This window comes from Homalodisca vitripennis, chromosome X (genome assembly GCF_021130785.1).
Source record: "Homalodisca vitripennis isolate AUS2020 chromosome X, UT_GWSS_2.1, whole genome shotgun sequence".
Taxonomy (NCBI): Eukaryota; Metazoa; Arthropoda; class Insecta; order Hemiptera; family Cicadellidae; genus Homalodisca; species Homalodisca vitripennis.
Genome location: NC_060215.1, coordinates 40554222 through 40575085, shown reverse-complemented (window position 1 = coordinate 40575085; position 20864 = coordinate 40554222). Strand labels below are relative to the sequence as shown.

Below are 20864 nucleotides of genomic sequence, written 5' to 3'. Positions count from 1 at the left end.
TATTGATCTTTTCAATATTTTCAATAGATAATTCGAATTTTTCATTCTTTTTTCTAAATTCTGTAACAAATTTTGTTTGTTTTTTTATCTCCATATTGCAATTTGGCAGAATATTCAAATGTGTTAATTTGTATTTTCTTTTCTTAGGTTTAGGTCTTTCATACAAAATTAAATTACAATCTCTACAAACTAAATATCTGTTATCAATAATTTCTCCTCTGTTATAACATTTGTAACAGTTGGCATTATACTCTTCATCCATTTATATAGAAAGATTTTTTATTCTAAATGGAAATTATGGAACTAACTCTGCCGAGATATACATTTTTCAGCGCAAATGTTCATGTTTATACTAAATAGTCATCAAACAACATGAACTCTCCAAAATCACTTCAGTTTCTAGCATTTAAAGAAATTACCACAGGAAATAGTTATAAAGACTTCTTTGAATTACCTAAATATGTTAAACAAATGTTGATATTTTCCTTAACTGAAAACGAATTCTTAAATGAAAACGAATTCAGAGAACTTTTAAGTACCAAAACGTGTTCAACGCCATTTATTACAGACAACTTAGATAGTATAAATATGTTAAATGTAATCGGAGATGTTAAATTAAATAATAGAAAAATAAGAAAAATATTCCGATTTTTACAAAATAAACTAAAACACCAACAATCTGATATTTTTCATCGCTTTTATGCTAAATTTCATTGTTTATTTGTTGAAATTTTATAAGAAGTATATAAGCTCGATTTTCGTTAATTTTAACATTGCGTCCCATTCGAGACTTGGAGCAGTCAGATAATGCGCCGGATCAAGTTTATAGCAATTTAAGCAAATATTTCTGATATTTTCAAATATATCAGCGAGCATACATCTTGGATATTGTACAAATCAGAGTAATTTCCTAGATTTTTCTGTTTTAATTTGTTCAAACCATTAAGTAGTGTTGAAATTCCTTCACAGATATGATCTCATCTGTCAAAAGTGAATAGAAATCTTCAATTTTCAGCTCTTCTGTGTAATCAAGTTTTTCAATACTATCGATAAATTCGTAAGGAAATATGCCTTTTCCAGACAATATTTTAAAAATCACGTCTTCGTCATTTGGCTGTCTTTCTATAATTTCATTCAATATTCTTCCATCCTGTATAAAATGATTTGTATGCTTGAAATCATCTTTTTGAGGTTTTTAGCTAATTTTTCAATAGACGACGCCATGAATCTAAATGTGTCTGCGAAAGAAAATTTGATAAACTTTCTTGGTTTATCATTGTCAAACTCATAGCCATATCCAGAATTTACTGAATAATTTATATATTTTTCATCTGTGTTTGCAATCAAATCAACATTTCCATATTGTTTAGCCAATTCTTTTATGTACAAATGAGTATCGTAATTTGACATATTGTGACAGAAAACTGGAATATTTTGAGGACATTTCAAATTTAAATTGCAAGTTGAATGAGCAACTCCTCTAAATTTTCCACTTAAATGACAGTGATCTCTTACTTTTAATCTCTTTTCACCATCAAAACCTTCTGTTTCACAAATATGACATATGTTACAATTTTGATATGAACTTTCTTCTTCTTCTGTCAATTTCATAGGTTTCATGTTCTTTGAATTATATTTTTTCGCTATGTACTTCGATAATTTATTGAGCTCTTCAAACAATTGTTTTGGAACATTTGGCAAATCTTCTTAATTTTTGGCTCGATAACATATCGGTTCGTTCATGCGATTGGTCACATTCGACACTAAATATAGAGTAAATCCATAAGGAATGTGTTTCTGAATCTTGGTTGTGGTCGATCTTTGTGGATTGTTCTTGCATGTCGGAATTTTCTCTAATATACTCTCAAAATCCATATAAATAACGTACGGATGATTAAACTTCTTTTGATAATTAGGAAATGATGTTGTTTGACCAGGAAATGGCATAATTGGTTTACAAACTTCGTGATTTTTACAAATTTCCAAATGATCTGTTAAATCTCTAGATTTGTAGAAATGGCTTAAACATCTTCGACACAAGAACATCTTGTGAGCATTTTTTTATAATTGAGAACTCGCTAATCTACTTAAATCTGTTATCAAAGCATAATGGGATTTGTCATCTCGTTTAAAATACAATAAGTCAATGTTTAACTCAGCATCATATTTTTCAGAAATTTGTAACGGAACAACCTTAATATTTTCATCAAAACTGTAGACATTGATAGACATTTTAGGATACTTATACTTGGAATTGTAACTTCGTTTTTCAAATATCTGTATATCTTTTAAGGACATTGGATAAACAAAACCAGAAAATATTTCATCATTGGCGAATTTTTCGTATTGCTTTGCTCTGTCAACATGAGTCTTGGGTTTTTCAATAGCACATCGGATAGAATAAATAAAGCAAAAATCATCTTTATTTTTGATATTTATACAAGCTTTTTTATCTTTAATTTTCTTTGGTAAATCGATATATGATCCTGCGTTCATCATTTCGTATTTATTAATGCTCAAAACTAGCTGTTTGCAGCTTTTAAATGTCCATCCAGAACCCTTATTTGGATGATTTGTTTGTTCACGATGTGTTAATTTATTAAATTGTTTAGTAATAAAATCGTTTACATCGAAGATTTCGTCTGCTTTTATAGTAAAATGCATTGGACATGTTTGTGTTTCACCGTTCACTAAAGTTCGTTCATATTCACATTCCAAAGAGAGATAACCCTTCATATTTTTAACATTTTCTTGAAATTTTTCTATTAAACTTTTAATTTCTGGGCGCATAATTGATAGATATTTGTAAATTGACATGGAATTATCGTTTAAATTTGTTAAATATCTATTGCTTGAAAAGACCGTGTATAGAGGATAAAACTTCGACATCAATGATATTTTCAGTTTTTTCGTTAAGAGTTTTATCAATTTCTTCGATCATTTCAGATCGTTTGTTTCAATGGACAATTTTTCAGAGATTGAATTAATTTTTTCATCATTAAATAGCTCGAAATTTTTCTTTTTCTTCTTAAAATTTCTCTTTAATTCTCTTAATTTTTCTATATTATACATCTTTCCGTGATCGACAATTTGATTGTCTTTAGCCCAATTCCTCAAATAATTTAATTTTTTCTCGTAAATGCCTTTGTTTTTTAGATGAATTTTAGTATTCTAATGGCGATCATAGTTATGTTTTAGGATTTTTTTTCTTACAAAACGGACATGTTATTTTACTTTGCTCCATTTTTCTATTTATAAAGAGAAAAATTTTATTTATAGCCTTTTTAAATTTCAATTTTATAGTGATTTTTCGAGAAATATCACTATAAAACTGGAATTTAGAAAATCACTAATACAATTTTTTCCTTTATAAATGGAGCTACTAAAGGAATTAAATGAAGTTGGCGAACTAAGATTTAAAGAATATAAGAAATTAATTGATTTAGAAGAAAATAAGAAATACAAAATTGTGACATTGGAGAAAATGAAAGATAAATTCGGGTTTACAATCATAGCAGAATTGGAAGATTTCAAAGTACATTTTCCAAATAGATTTTTGACTGTTTTGGATGAAAAAAAGATTAAAGAATTGAATAAAAATGATAAATTACACTTGATTGTTACTCGGAAAAAGACAATAAAAGACAAAGAATGTGTTACAATTAACTTTGTAGAATAAAGATTAAGATTTCTAAGATTTTACATTGATTCTAAGGAGATTTAACAACATTAGTAATAGATTTTACATTAAAACAGCTTAAGGAAGTAGAAGCAAACAGCTATAGATTCGGTTATTTTTCATTCGTGATTCCTCAGATTCATTTATGATTCACTAGGGTAGATATATATTTTTCTATATTGAATACTTATTAATGTTCTTCTTAATGTTCAGACCCTGACTATATATGCCGGTCCTGGATTGCTTTTGGAGACGAACTGATGTAGACTCGGTTACTTTTTCATTGAGATTTGCTGTGTTGTTTCTGAGCTTCCTTTATGGTGCATTGGACCGGACTTTACATTGATTTTCGGTCGGGTCTAAAAGTGGTCCAGGACCGGCATATATATATATATCTACTTATATATATATATATATATTCACTTGGAGTTCTGTGAATACTGTGATTTTAAATTCTTGACTCAAAAAACTAATGACAAAAAATTATTATTTGCCAGCGGTTGTGTGTGAAAGGCAAAATTTTCTCTAGAGATTTTCTAACGCCAGTACCAGTCTTTCAATTTTTCAGTTTTCCGTGCACTTCAGCCTTTTGATTAATTCTTTAAATTATTAACTTGGTCGGAGATCTAAATTCCACTGCCCAACAAAAATCCAGTTACGTAGAGAAGAAAACTTAACTTCAAATTAAGTTGGTGACTAAAATTTAAAAATGACAGTAATGAGTTACTTTATGTTTTAACTATTAGCTGTAATCCAGGCTGCATACCAGATGGTGAACCCATAATAATGAACATTACTTGGAATTTACAAACATACAACTGGAGAAATATGGAAACATTTCAAAACAAGCTGTATTTGCCTTTAACAGTGGAAATGTACGTTCTTAACGTTAACCTTAACGTTCTTTTAAATTTACACAGTATCTATAAATACTAAACCATCTGAACTTGATCAACCAAAGAGAGAGTGCCGATTGACTCTTTCTCTTATTCGTTATTACTCAGTTTTGAAGAGAACCAATAGTCTAGATGTACGTAGACGATTATTTACAGAAGGAAATAGAACTACAATTGCATGATGTTTGGATACAATGGCTCACCCTGACGCAAGCTGTTGTGCGCGAGCCACGATGCCAACTAACCAACGTGGAGAGTTCACCTACATATAGAGTTCACCAGTTCACCCAATTTCTAAAAGTAGTGAAACAGTTAAAGTTAACATAAGATCGTCGTCGACTTTTACGGTAATCTCCCAATTAATGCGATTTACGCCTCGGTTAACACTGTGTAGATCCTTGTAACCACGCTTCTAAGCTGCTAGTTTTGATTGGAATGACAATTCCTACTGGCATCAAAGTGCCCCGGTTCTCACCGCCTAGAAACAATGCTTACACAGTTAAATTATTCTAGGTGAGTTGAAAGTGCCCTACACAGACGAATGATTTTATTGGCAATTTCTGTGTAATGTTTTTAACGCAAAAAATGACTCTCCACAATGATTCCTGAAATATTAAAATAATTCAATTGCAAAGCAATGTTCAACGTGTTGTGAACCAGAAAATTATTATGTTAGTTTGGACGCGACGGCGAGCCTAAGAACCAGACATTTTTTACTTCTTAATTCTTACTGTATCAACTTACACGTATGCACGAGAATGGCATTTCTAATTGTACGCTCAATTCCATTAAGATACTAACTTGATGTATCTACACTTACGTTAAGGGAATCCAATATTACTAACGTCTTAGTAATAATAAATTTATCTGTTATAAACAAAAGGCCATTATTCAAATTCTTTCAATACGTTACATTACATGGTGATACAAACTGATGTTATAGGCACCACCGGCACCATCACCACCACCACCACCACTACCATCATCACCACCACCATCACCACCATCGACACAAGCGCGGTGCTAAGAGCAAGACTGCCCTCTGTAATGCAGATGGGTCCACCCTCGTCCTCACGGGACGGCCAGACGTGGCGGAGACAGACTTCTGCAATGGCAGTCTAGAGGAAGAGCACTGTGCCAATGGCTGTTCAGTCCACACCAAGTTGTACGTATCATTTCTTTATCAAAACTCTTAGAATTTGCGTTAAGCTCGCATATTCATACATATACATAGTTATGATATATTTCTACATACATTATGCATTGGCCAGTCGTCCTTCTGCGTAGTACCTACAATGCCTACCTGACCTTTTTAAACAGTGTTACTTTAATATATTTCACTTACGATCATGAATACGACCAGAAGGAAACCATGTCCGCTCCGCGATCCACCTCACTTCGCTGTACCTGCATTTCAAATTAGTCGAGTTAGCATAGAACCTTGAACTCCTAATAAAATAATGTCTTACTAAATTTGGTAAAAATTATATCCTGAAATAGCGTTTGGTTCTGGAGGAGAAGGGGAAAAATGTGTAACGTAGCATTGCGTTTAATATTCATTTAAATATATCAGACACCATATATATTTAAATGGTGTCTGATAACATTTCATGTTATACACTTTCTAACATACGTTTGTTTATATCTAACAAAACTGGCAGCATAAACGTTTTGCTCCGTCTAAATTTTTGATCATGATGGATGATGTTACATTATACATATCATCATCCAATCGTGTAGACCTTTGCATTATTGAAAACTTTTATTGAATAATTATTCATTTTTAGTGAAGAGTACATTCCTGGTAACTATGTTCAGCTATTTAGTCGAAGTTTTAATCATTTAAAACAGTTCTATCTCAATCATGGGTGTTGTAATTAAAATGGCCTCTTCTGTTAAACTTAAGGAAAAGATAAATGGATGGAAAAATAATAAATAGATTATATGAAATAAATAAGGGTATTGACTGTTATCCTTAATCAGGCATGGCATGATAATAGTATAGAGCCTAAGCCTTTGTGGGAGAATACTTCTGTACCAAATATTTCACAAGAATAAAGATCTTGGGCAAATGACGTATCATAAATTGATCTATTACAGTAGTTAGCTTATCTGTGCTTTGCTATCTATAATTTTTATAGATATTTGTGTTCTAAAATGATTATGTACTGATTATGTTTATAGATAATAAAGTGTGAACTAACCTTAGGTGTCAGTCATCATCGCATGACTACTACTGCAGGCCTTATCTATCAGCATCTGAAGTTTCATCTCCCATTGATTCTGTATTGCATATTTGCAAGGGATAACAAAATTTCGTATCAGAAAATATTTCCCCCATATAGATTAAACATCTGTATGTGTTAGGGTGGGGTTATCTTACACATGAGCGCTCTGTGTTTGAGGTAAAAAAGAGGTTTTTGTCTGTGTATGAGAAGATTCAAGTAATCCTTCTTTGAATTACAACTTTTTCATGAATTATTTGCAGGATATAAACTAGGCCCAAACAAAACCTGACTAGATTTTTGTAAAAAAGGTTCTACATTAAGTTTAGGATAAACTTAGTCATACGGAATTAAAATACGAGCTCATTCTACAAATTTTAAGGTTGTTAGACATATATCATCCTCGACTAGTTTTTGTAAAAGTGGTACTTTCAGTATCAATTTTCGATCCGTCTTTTCATGACATCTCCCCATGTTTGCTTGAACAGTTCAAGAATCTAATCAAAAAATAATATAGTACTTCCCATTTCACTATTTTTATTTATCGTTTCTTGAATACTCAAAATAATTTCTTATGGTAGCATTTTCAGGTACATTTTCTTCCAGTACGACTGTCATTACCTCACTGTTTCTTTACTTAGATGGAAACCAACATCGAGGGATGATCGTGCTTATAACAAACAGTGACATAAAATATACTGTGGGATAATCTACAGGGTGAAGATAGAAACTCCTTTTGAAATGGACCCCCCCCCCTATTTTGTAGCAAAAAATTCGATAAAATTATTTAGAACCTGGCTTTTAGGGATTTTTGGAGTGTGGGGTTGTTTTTGAGAAAGTTTTAAGTGTAAAAGTGGGGCATGTGGTACCTCATTTTAAAACTCTCTTGACACAGATGATTTGAAAAAAACATTCAATGTACATAAAATTGCTGCAAAATTGCGGTAAATGTAAAGGGTGTTAACAAATCCTAAATCAACAGTTTTAACAGGTTTTTCATTGTTACTTTTATGAAAAATTTATAAAAGTCCAAATGTTGCCCAAAATAGTTGATGACCACCCTACTAAAAAATCACTGAAAAAGATCAGTATCAAAACAATTATACATTTAAACATTATTTGCATTTTAAAAATCTAAACAAATGTATATAGGCTAGCTAAAAATTAATTAATACAACCTTATAGTTTCTATTTCGCCAAATTAAGGATGTTGTTAATGAACAATTTTTGGCATTTAAACTTTCACACTAAATAGTTTTCAATACATTTCCACGTCTTTTAAAATGTCTAATCAGTTACTTACAAGACATGTAAACAGCAAATACATTTTATTAGCGACAAGCTACAGTAATGTTTGTGGATAGTAAATTGGTTCAGTAACTACACCTATAGCTTGTTAATAACATTTTAAAATGTCAAAGGTACACTCATTTACAAAACTTTAGCCTATAGATCGATTATCTTATGAATAACCTCTGGAACAATCCTTATCCTTATTTATTTGATTAATACACAAACACAACACTCCGGTCTAAACTCGAATCAGTAAGGACGCTACGACAACTTGTTGAGGGTGAGAGGTGACAGGTGATGTCCCAACCACTGTTTGTATTGCTTTGTTTATCCATGTAACGCCCAGTAGAGCATTGTCTAATCAAACATTCTTTTATATGTTGTTTGTAGAATATTTGGAAAAATAATCGTTGTTGATTATTGCAATAATTTTTTATCATAATATGTTTTGACTTTCGACTGGGCAAAATAGTACATTTTTACCTTCTTAATAGCTAAAGAAGTATACACAGGACCAATTTTGTTAGACAATGAATTTTCTTAAAAAATTAATATTACTATAAATGCTCAAAATGCAACGCATAACGATTTCTCGTATACGAGACACGTTAAGTAAACAAAATTTTCCTTGCATTAACCATAGGAATACATGAGGACAGTCGTTACTCCAAACGGTTCATTTAAAACAAGAAGTGTGTAGTTATAGAACTTTCTTACTGGTTCTATACGCAGAGCAACCGATTACAATTAAAACAGTCACTTATTAAATATTTTTTATCCAGTCACTATTACATTTTTATGCAACCCAACAGTGATATCAGGTGCGTAAAATGTTCGTACCAAACTTTTATTACCCGTTCGGGGTCTGTGCAGGCCTTGTTTACAGTGTTAAATATAGTAGTATAATGTCATTGTAATAAGTATGTTCCCATGAGATCCACCTAAATACATTACTCACCCATCAATTATTACTCGACAATCGGGGTCTGACCAGCTCTTGAGCTTACAGAGTTATAGTAGTGTAATTTCAGTGTAGTAAGTATGTTCCCATGAGATCTACTTAAATACATTACTCACCAATCAGTTATTACTTGACAATCGGGGTCTGTACAAGGCTTGGGTTTCAGTGTTAAATATAATAGGATAATGTCAGTTTAACTCCTATGTTCCCATGAGATCAATCCCTCGACAATGCTTACCCAATAGTTACATCCCGATTTTTGGAGCCTGTAAAGGCTTATATTGTGAAATATAATAATGTTATGTCAGGTTAGCTAGTATGAACCCATATATTTCATTTCGTACACGACTCACACAACAGTTATTACTGATGTTCGAGTTATGCACAGACCTTGAACTTACAGTGTTAAATATATTAGTATAAATAATGTTATCCAAATTCGTATGTTCCCATGAGATCCATGTTTAGTCATTACTCACACAAAAGTTATTTCCGGACGTTCGGTGTCTGTACAGGCCTTGAGTTTACAGTGTTAAATATAATAGTATAATATCAGTTTAGTTCTTATGTTCTCTTTGATTTCATTTCATGCATTACTCACCAAACAGTTCTTTCTTGAGGTTCTTAGTCTGTACAGGTCTTGAACTTACAGTGTTAAATCTATTCTTAGGAGTTACTCAACCAACAGATATTTCCAAACGTTCAAGGTCTGTACAGGCCTTTGCCTTACAGTGATAAGTATAATAGTATAATATCATTTATAATTATTGAGTTACCATGAGTTAAATTTATGGGCGTTACTCACCAACAGTTATTATTACCCGCCATTTGGTTTAACAGGCGTATAACACGTTAATTTACGTATAACACTTACACTGCCAGTAGTTACAGTAGTTATATCGCCGAAGAAAGTTGTAGTAGAAAGTACTACAAGTTTGTAATAAAGGATATTAACGAGTTAGAAGAAATTCAAATTGATGAGCTCTGAAATCAGTTCTCACGACATATTACATTAAACTACATATACATCAGTACACAGATATTTCTGCTGATAATGATAAGATTATTTTACGTCCTTGGCTCTGGAGTGGTAATTACGTAACGCCAGTTTAACTCTAGCCGTTCTGTGAAAATGCTTCGTAAGATCCTATGTTATAGCCACTTCGTGTGTGTAAACGTACATTGTTCTTAGAACTGTAAATATTCTTTAATGAAAATTAGTAACATCAATGGTTGAAAGAGTTAAAATTTTACGTTTTACGTTACCCCTGATGGTGTTACGCGTCATGCCGAAACTAGCTCAATTTTCTTTTACTGTCTTTTGAGGGAAGTATATTTTTATATTTGTTTCGTCATCTTAGTTGGGTAGTTAAAACTAATTCAGTTTCCAGAGAACGCTGTAATTATTTACATGCACGGAACCAGCATCCTTGACGCATTTCACATAAAGAGAAGTTTTAATTTTTGTTAATATTCTTTTCTACAACGTAAATTAAAATTAAAATATGGGAGTAATGTAGCAAGTTAAAACCTTCAATAATAAGCTCGATTATTTTAGTCATGTTACGCTTTAACCAAAGTTAATTGTGTAAAGAGTTGGAATAAAAAATATTAATGATACAATTATGTTCTTAGTTTGTTTTTGACAATGGAAGGATTGTGAAGTAAACAGGATTTTTCCAGATATTTCCCTTCGTTCAGAGAAACAGTCGTAGGTGGTTGGTCGGCGAATGCAGACATGTGACCTGTATTTTGTGGTTCAGTTTTAATAAATAGTGTTTTGTTTAGTCTTTTATTAAGTGCATGTTTTAGAGTTAGTGAAGTTGACACACAACATGGTGGTTGTGATTCCTGACTTACGTGTGTCACAACGCTCTGGTATGATTTGTTTATTTTAACCTGGTTTTTAATTATGTGTTAAGTTACCTGAAGAATAGATCAGATTGCAAATCTCGAAACAGTGTTACTGATTTTTTGTTTCACTGAACGATGGCAAATGTCTGGAAAAAACCCTGTTTCCTTGACAATGATGTTGTTTGAATATTTCTTCATCATTTGTTTTATTGCGTGATTTTTTATAAGTATTACCACTTAAATAATAAATATGGGTTTTCACTTGAAGGATTTACTTTTGCCTTGTTTATAGCTACCAATAGAACCCTTTTAAAAATCCAATGTGTTACTTATCTTGGCAACAATTTGATGTCCGGGATTGGCGCATTACTAACCGCAGATGTCTAAATTGTGGTATAATTGGATAATTTGGTCGATAGGTCTAGTTTAATGTTGGAGTGGATGGCGCTCCCTAAATTTCAAAGGTATTTGTAAGCCTAAACGTAAAAAGCATTGTCTCTTACCTCTTTGTCTGGAAGTGGAAAAGCCTCCCTTACTTCCAAAATGGCATGGTTGAGACAACTCCCACTATCCGGAAAAAATCCGGACACTTGCTGTACCTTGAGATCTCGAGAGGGTAGGAGTTCCCCAACTCCCATTGCCCATTTTGAATACCCTATCACTCCCAAAGTACTTATGGGTTTAAGTGCAGTCAAGAGTGCCCTAAGCGAAAAATCACACAAAACACAAAACTATAAGACAAATATGACATGATATTTAAAGTACTACCATTCCCAACCCTTTCAGAATAGCTTCGTCATTACCCTGCGACTTGATTGGCCGACCACAAACTAACCAATTACTAACAAAGCTATCTGCTTCCTAGCCCTATGTTTACACTAACGGATTAGATGAGTGAGACTTCAACCCTTTATTTATGGCCTCTGTTTTGTAGCATATGCCATTTGGAAGATTCCAGTCACACATAAGTTATTATATGATTCATTTGCTGTTAGATGATCTTTTTTAATACCTGAATTTCGCTGAAATGGCTTATCAAGCGTTACTCACACGTGATCAAAATGTAATACAGCAATAATACCACAATAACTATGGCCGATCTCACATAACAAATACAACAATGGTCTTAAAAGACAAAAATAAATAAGTAATGTAAATTGATGTCATTGCTTCTTACATCAACAATAACGTAAAAACCAAACGGACAACACCTACAAAGTCTTCATTGGTACTTTACATTGGTAGCGATTTACCCTATATCACCTACAAAACCCAATGTGCAACACAGCATGGTAAAGGCTGTCACGGGGAAACAGAAGGGGTGCGGACGGGCGTGTGCCTCATCTCTCCGGTTTCTATAGTATGAAGTGTATTGTCGATTGCGTATGAGTGAGTTAGGTTTAGCAACACAGCACGGTAAAGGCTGTCACGGGGAAACAGAAGGGTTGAGGGCGAGCGTGTGCCTCATCTCTCCGGTTTCTACAGTATGAAGTGTATTGTCGATTGCGTATGAGTGAGTTAGGTTTAGCAACACAGCACGGTAAAGGCTGTCACGGGGAAACAGAAGGGTTGAGGGCGAGCGTGTGCCTCACCTCTCCGGTTTCTACAGTATGAAGTGTATTGTCGATTGCGTATGAGTGAGTTAGGTTTAGCAACACAGCATGGTAAAGGCTGTCACGGGGAAACAGAAGGGGTGAGGGCGAGCGTATGCCTCATCTCTCCGGTTTCTAGAGTGTGAAGTGTATTGTCGATTGCGTATGAGTGAGTTAGGTTTAGCAACACAGCATGGTAAAGGCTGTCACGGGGATACAGAAGGGGTGAGGGCGAGCGTGTGCCTCATCTCTCCGGTTTCTACAGTGTGAAGTGTATTGTCGATTGCGTATGAGTGAGTTAGGTTTAGCTTCACAGCACGGTAAAGGCTTTCACGGGGATACAGAAGGGGTGCGGGCGAGGGAGTGCCACATCTCTCCGGTTTCTACAGTGTGAAGTGTATTGTCGATTGCGTATGAGTGAGTTAGGTTTAGCAACACAGCATGGTAAAGGCTGTCACGGGGAAACAGAAGGGGTGAGGGCGAGCGTGTGCCTCATCTCTCCGGTTTCTACAGTGTGAAGTGTATTGTCGATTGCGTATGAGTGAGTTAGGTTTAGCAACACAGCACGGTAAAGGCTGTCACGGGGAAACAGAAGGGGTGAGGGCGAGCGTGTGCCTCATCTCTCCGGTTTCTACAGTGTGAAGTGTATTGTCGATTGCGTATGAGTGAGTTAGGTTTAGCAACACAGCATGGTAAAGGCTGTCACGGGGAAACAGAAGGGGTGAGGGCGAGCGTGTGCCTCATCTCTCCGGTTTCTACAGTGTGAAGTGTATTGTCGATTGCGTATGAGTGAGTTAGGTTTAGCAACACAGCACGGTAAAGGCTGTCACGGGGAAACAGAAGGGGTGAGGGCGAGCGTGTGCCTCATCTCTCCGGTTTCTACAGTGTGAAGTGTATTGTCGATTGCGTATGAGTGAGTTAGGTTTAGCAACACAGCATGGTAAAGGCTGTCACGGGGAAACAGAAGGGGTGAGGGCGAGCGTGTGCCTCATCTCTCCGGTTTCTACAGTATGAAGTGTATTGTCGATTGCGTATGAGTGAGTTAGGTTTAGCAACACAGCACGGTAAAGGCTGTCACAGGGAAACAGAAGGGGTGAGAGCGAGCGTGTGCTTCATCTCTCCGGTTTCTACAGTGTGAAGTGTATTGTCGATTGCGTATGAGTGAGTTAGGTTTAGCAACACAGCACGGTAGAGGCTGTCACGGGGATACAGAAGGGTTGAGGGCGAGCGTGTGCCTCATCTCTCCGGTTTCTACAGTGTGAAGTGTATTGTCGATTGCGAATGAGTGAGTTAGGTTTAGCAACACAGCACGGTAAAGGCTGTCACGGGGATACAGAAGGGGTGCGGGCGACGGAGTGCCTCATCTCTCCGGTTTCTACAGTGTGAAGTGTATTGTCGATTGCGAATGAGTGAGTTAGGTTTAGCAACACAGCACGGTAAAGGCTGTCACGGGGCTACAGAAGGGGTGATGGCGGGCGTGTGCCTCATCTCTCCGGTTTCTACAGTATGAAGTGTATTGTCGATTGCGTATGAGTGAGTTAGGTTTAGCAACACAGCACGGTAAAGGCTGTCACGGGGATACAGAAGGGGTGAGGGCGGGCGTGTGCCTCATCTCTCCGGTTTCTACAGTGTGAAGTGTATTGTCGATTGCGTATGAGTGAGTTAGGTTTAGCAACACAGCACGGTAAAGGCTGTCACGGGGATACAGAAGGGGTGAGGGCGGGCGTGTGCCTCATCTCTCCGGGTTTCTACAGTGTGAAGTGTATTGTCGATTGCGTATGAGTGAGTTAGGTTTAGCAACACAGCACGGTAAAGGTTGTCACGGGGATACAGAAGGGGTGCGGTCGAGGGAGTGCCTCATCTCTCTGGTTTCTACAGTGTGAAGTGTATTGTCGATTGGGTATGAGTGAGTTAGGTTTAGCAACACAGCACGGTAAAGGCTGTCACGGGGATACAGAAGGGGTGAGGGCGGGCGTGTGCCTCATCTCTCCGGTTTCTACAGTGTGAAGTGTATTGTCGATTGCGTATGAGTGAGTTAGGTTTAGCAACACAGCACGGTAAAGGCTGTCACGGGGATACAGAAGGGGTGAGGGCGGGCGTGTGCCTCATCTCTCCGGTTTCTACAGTGTGAAGTGTATTGTCGATTGCGTATGAGTGAGTTAGGTTTAGCAACACAGCACGGTAAAGGCTGTCACGGGGATACAGAAGGGGTGCGGGCGAGGGAGTGCCACATCTCTCCGGTTTCTACAGTACCAACTCTTGAATAATTAAAGTTGCTGCACTGTCTTTGTAATCGACGTTTCCTTTAACTTTCCAAAAATAGATTCTACGTTGTTCAGCGGTTTTCGAAGATTCCAAGTAAATCGTGGTTGAAAAGATTGTAAAGTTTTAAACACTTTATGCATTAATTGAAATTAGTTTATCAAAATTACATCTTAGCATATTTGTAAGGTTTTTACAAGTCACGTCAACTTACAGTAGCAATAATATTACTTCCATTTCATTTACTTCGACATATATTTATAGTAATATGTCTTTCGATAAAGACTGTCTAATATCGTTGAAAAATAATGAATGACTAATTTGTACTCACAGTAGTGGTCTAAATTTTTATACTTGTGGGTATAAATGTTTCCTGGATTGTGAAATAATTGTAAACCCTACTTGTAACATTTAAAAATTATAGTGTTCGTTTAATGTCATCCATTTTGGAAGTTATTAATTGAAGGGTCATGTTTGGTTGATACATGTATGTTGTAAATACGGGATGAGTATAATTAAATCATGAAATTCAAGCTTTTTTACATTCGTTAGTTTACTTATTTCACATTATTGTACTTTATAAGTAGTACAAGTTCATATTATTAAACTCCCGAATCGTACCATTTCTTTGAAAACGGTTTCATGGATACCTGTAAGTATACGAATTCCTGCAAACTATTTCAACAAATATTTAAATGAATCATTACGTTGTTTCGAGCATTAAAACAAATTTAATGGGTTTAAAATTAGATTACGTTACAAAGTACCGTCAATGTACCGGGACAGTCACTTAACTGACTAAATGGATTCAACAGCTAGGTTCTCTGGCCATTAACAAAATTGGGTTATAGTGACATTGGCCAAACATTTAGCTGAGTGTGTGGCTGCCCCGGGGATCAGATGATTGCGTCCGCCGCTCCCCTTCCACCCACACATCGGACCATCGACCCCACCTACCCACCTCCCAGTGTCGGGCCACTCGGTCCGGCACACTGTCACTGGGAGAGTCGCACTCCTTTATTAAATGAGTGTTCGAACATGTAAACATACCCAACAACATATCTAACACTTATCCACGTGCTGGAAAGTTAGTTCACGAATTCTTGTTTTAAGAATTGCTTTATGATTTGTTAAAACAATTTCACCTATTTTATTATCAATCACCATTCAATACACGTATAATAGCGAGGTGTTCAAAGTAAAGGAACTAACCCTTTTACATTGACATTGACTTTAAGGTAATATTTACAAAACATTAATGTTTTTCATGACAATATGGTGTTTTAAATTAAATTTCTTGTGCTGTATGGGAGAGTTCTTGTCCCTGCATGAATAAATAACATTACAACCACATACATGTTTACATAACTGGCCTCTAAAATCAACTACTTGCCGCAAAGAAATTGTTTTAAAGTTTATTGAGATTAAAATTTGAATGTATAAAATTTCCAAATAATAATACAGAAAAATGGGTCTGAACACGACATAAAAATGTTTGCTGTGTAATAAAGCATTGGTCTGATTATTTCAACACAATTTACGTGTCTGTTAGTTTAGCTATTTCATAAGTACACGTTTGCACTTCTTTTTTATTATGGTATTAATATTATACATCTAATAACACCAAATTAAATATTAAATAAAGTAACTATTTAAGGATTAACACTAAACATCGGGAACACAGTCTATGATTGAGTGGTGAGCAGCAATAGGGCTGTGAGTACGTGTGTGAGAGAGCTCTCGGGTGGGCCTGAGTATGAGTACTTGATGTTTCTATGGTCTCTCTCTATGTAATTGTCTCTGGACAGAGTACAATTACTTATATCGGTAAGGAATTTCCTTAACATTTGGTGAAGTTTTTCAATTAACTTTTGGATCGTAACCGTGAACCTCTATTTACGAGGAATATTTTGTGTGGATAACGATAAGAAATGGAGCAAACTACATTATCCATTCAATACTCTAAAGCGTTCTGTCCATGACGTTTCGGCGTTTGTACTTTAAACCAAACAATTTATACAACAAAGTCTGGTCTAATAAGCTCGCAAGGCAGCAAACTTAACTACTCTCGGATCAAAACCTATAGATCCGAGTTTGAACGTTAACCACAAATTAGAAGAGTTACAATAATGAGAGTTACATTACAATTTAGCTTCTTTATTTCTGCGTTTATACATACAAAGCACGCTGCTTATAAACAATAACTGCGTGTTGTATGTCACAAAAAATGAAAAAAAGTGCCGGTTATAGACGATTTTCAACCAAACTGCAATAAATACTAGAATCTTATTTTATTCTAGGCGGTTCAAATATTCGGCATTGGAAGCTCTACAATTCATTATCTTACATTTGTAATTTTGTAAACAACTATTTAAAAATTGTAATTACTTAACAGACTTATATTAGCAAGTTTTTTTTAATTTATCACGGCTGTCGATTGCCGTGCAAAATTTGAACGTGCAAACCGCCAGACTGCCCAGGGCGGTGTTGCGTCTTTGTATGCTATATCCATAATATTCTTATATTTTAAGACGTTGCGAAGCCATTTAGGTTTTAAAGGCTACAGATTGTACAGAAAAGTTCGCATCTCTTTTTCAGCGTATCAACAGTCTGTTTGTTTAAACGCATTTATATTTATGAAGGAATGAGGACCAAAATTTAAAAACAAATCAGAGAACAAAGACTTTTTTATACTGTAAAAATATTTTCGACTCGGTTGCGTTGTGAACATTATCTTGCTGTTGTTATGTCAGTTGGCTAAATGGTGAATAAAATTTTATAATCAATTTTATAAATAGATTATAAATTACTCAAGTACTTGCTCCTAGTGTGGAATGAAATTTAATTTAAATATTTATAATGCATGGATATAAATCTATAAAACAGTGAAAATTTCAGTATCTTATGAGACCATATCATTTGCCAAGATGGCCTATCCAGTCAAAAACTATCATTTATATTCTGTACTTTCCGAATGTGAGCCTAATGCATGTTTTCACTTATGTCCGCAGACGGCTCTCGGACGATCGCTACGTGACCTTGGACATGGAGGATACGTGTGAGCGCCCCAGACGCAAGAGACGCAAGAAAAGAGCCCCGATCATCTACCAACAACAAAAAACCAAGGTAATCGGGCACTAATAAATTAGAGAGCGGTCCGAAACTCTCTGACTCTGCACTAGATGACCATGCTCTTTTTTTATCCTACCTTACTTTTCTTCAAAGATCTTGTACCACATTGATCATATTTTGTAAATTACTTTATTGTACCTGTCAAATATTACAAGCTCAAAAAACCAACCGTAAACCTTACTTGGTTTCGGTGAATTAATCACGAACTTTACAGTAAATTTGTAAGGCTTTCCCATGCTTTAGTAGAATTTATTCCTGCACCATACTAGCGCCATATTATTCTTCTAAGTCCCTTGCATTTTTTACAATATGTTCCTGCTTTTTCACAACTATTTTATACTTATTCCAAACACTTTCTATACAATAGTAACGCATCTAAATTTTCGTCATGACCCATTTATAATAGACTGGCTTATTTTAATCATATAGATGTCAGGTTATATCAATCTGGTGCCCCGTTAACTCTGTTGACTGTTGTATGAATGAAAAATATTTCTTGAGATAATACCTATCATTAAAGTAATAACATATTAAAGCCTGAATTCTTGATTTAAAAAAGTACAAGAAGTAATGTAACTTGAGAGGCGTTATCGCTTTTATTATCTATCTGATATGTGCACGTAACCGATAGAAGAAAGCACTAACACGTTTATAGTTAAATCACACAATCTAGATTGGACGACAGTATTCTATACTTCGTAACTGTGGGAACATTCTGCAAAAGACCTTTCAGGGGAAAGTCGTCGTGGCCATTGAATTTTTATTTCTTGTAACCAAATCCGTATGGCAGCTGTACCTTCGCCTATTGGAGTAGGTTATCATTAATCTTATGTAAAATATGGGTGAAATGTACACTTGTATTTTGTATTTACACTACATACTTTTTATCATATTAATGTTGACTATACACTCCCATAGCTAGGCTGCATACTTCCTTTATTCGTTAATACAAATGCAAATTGCACTTCTACAGTAGCAATGTATGTAAAAGTAATATATCTGTTTCCAACATGATTACGTTGGTCTGGCAAACAGATATCTTACATAAACGGACTATTTTCAACTCGAAAACATCTACATTTCAACATCATCTGCACGTCCCCATACAATTCTGTAGTACAACAAAGAGAACGATTGAAACTTTCATTTTTATAATAGTTATTCATTTCTCAGCTTATTTTCATTTAAAGAAAAACTGAGATTCTCACAATAATAGGCCATGTAAATTGCTTATGAAATAAGGCTAGGCTTCGAAAATAAACAATTTTAGTTTTGTAGATTTGAAAGTAAACATTTAAAACTATAATATCGGAAATCGTTTAAGAGCAGGTTTCAAGCTAATTCTGCTTTTTGAAACTTCACTGTGTCAACTACGACTCTATTCAAAGTTATAAACTATGACAAAGACAAACTGGATACGTCCGCTGCTGCCCCAGCTCCTGATTTCAGTTATACCTACTTTACAGGATGATTTATGATGCTTTATCTTCATATTTCTGAAACTATAATAAGGAAATAAAGTTAACTTGTTTTCTAATCTACAATAAACCAGGATTTGAAAGCACGCTTGCTGTGGCGAAAGTTAATAATTATATCGCTGAATACTTAAGTTTATATTGTATTTCATTACTAATGAATATTATTATAGTTTTATTAGGCTTGGGCAAGGATCGTAAGAAATATTTGCGTTTTTTAATTTTTACACAACTGAACAGGTAAGAAAATGTTATAGAATAACGTACCCGTAACGTTTCGTTGTTTTGCTTATATGCATCTTGATAACGATTTCAGGAACGTACACTACATTTTGAATATACTGTATTATAATGGTATTCAACAGCTAGCGAGAAATGGGCACCTAGTTGTATCCAGGATTTTGACCAATTGAATTCAGTCTGTTATATTGTGTACAAGCAATTATTTTAACCTATTCAAGGAGTTCATGCAATAACACGAAATGGCAGGAAGATTCATACAACCCTAACGATAAATCAGTTGAATGTAGCCTATAACACTTTTCGATCACGCGTTTAGTTAGTATTATGAACCAGTTCTGAACGACCAGCTCGCCGGAGGAATGTAAAATTTCCATAGGAAACTGTAACTGAACCACCTCGTTCAACCAACTACCTCGATTGTTCAAATCCGTTACCAAGGTTAACTAGAAGGCATTTAGCTGCTACTTTATCCAAGACTACAATGTGTTGCAGAAACTCAATGCATATCTACGAGTATTAATAAATATGTACAATTACAATTCTGTCATAACTACTGTACTTTAACCACCGTTTAAGGCAGTTTTATATGAATATAAATACATATATAAAGTGTTCACAGTCATCTCACACTTTTAAATAATATTATTTACAACAGTACATATAGTATAAGAATGACATTTAATATATGAGTAAAGAGTACTCGAAACACTTTAATGAGTTTGTATGAGCTCTACATGAGCACCATGAATCGCATACGTCCAAAGGAACTTGATCAATTCTCTTACTTTGATCAGGACGTCTTAGGTAACTGACACAATCGCAGTTCTGATCGATGCTTTAACTTTTCAGTGTATGAAAGTTATGATGATCCATATTTCCTTAAAAGTTAAAGGTAGACTCAGCACTAAAAACAATCTTTCATACAATTTTGATCCTGTTAATTTTCATACAGAATAAGAACAGCAAAGTCATGGTGTACATCGTTAATTTGCCATCAAGCTTCAGATAGTTAAGGTTTATTACAATTAAATTTAAGTATTTCCCTCAAAACTTTGTGAACTTAGGGACAATTAACCCACGACCACGTATCCGCACCAAATTTTTGGTGTTATTAAAACCGTTCTTAACGGTTGTGTCTCCTGTTTTTAACTTAACTGTCCACGTTTTGTTCGATAAGCTGCCTTTTCTTTATAAACTTCTTATCTCAATGATAAATGCTGCGTCTGAGTTTGTTTAAAACTCGACGATATTC

General features: G+C 34.9%; 1 protein-coding gene across 1 annotated transcript in view; it reads left to right on the top strand.

The window, feature by feature from the left end:
* Positions 1–20864, top strand: part of LOC124369419 — a 60994-nt gene that overhangs the window by 26677 nt on the left and 13453 nt on the right. The window contains exons 3-4 of the mRNA XM_046827426.1: positions 5519–5740; positions 17774–17888. Of these exons, the coding sequence (XP_046683382.1) occupies positions 5519–5740; positions 17774–17888 (337 nt within the window). The remainder of the gene's footprint in view (positions 1–5518; positions 5741–17773; positions 17889–20864) is intronic.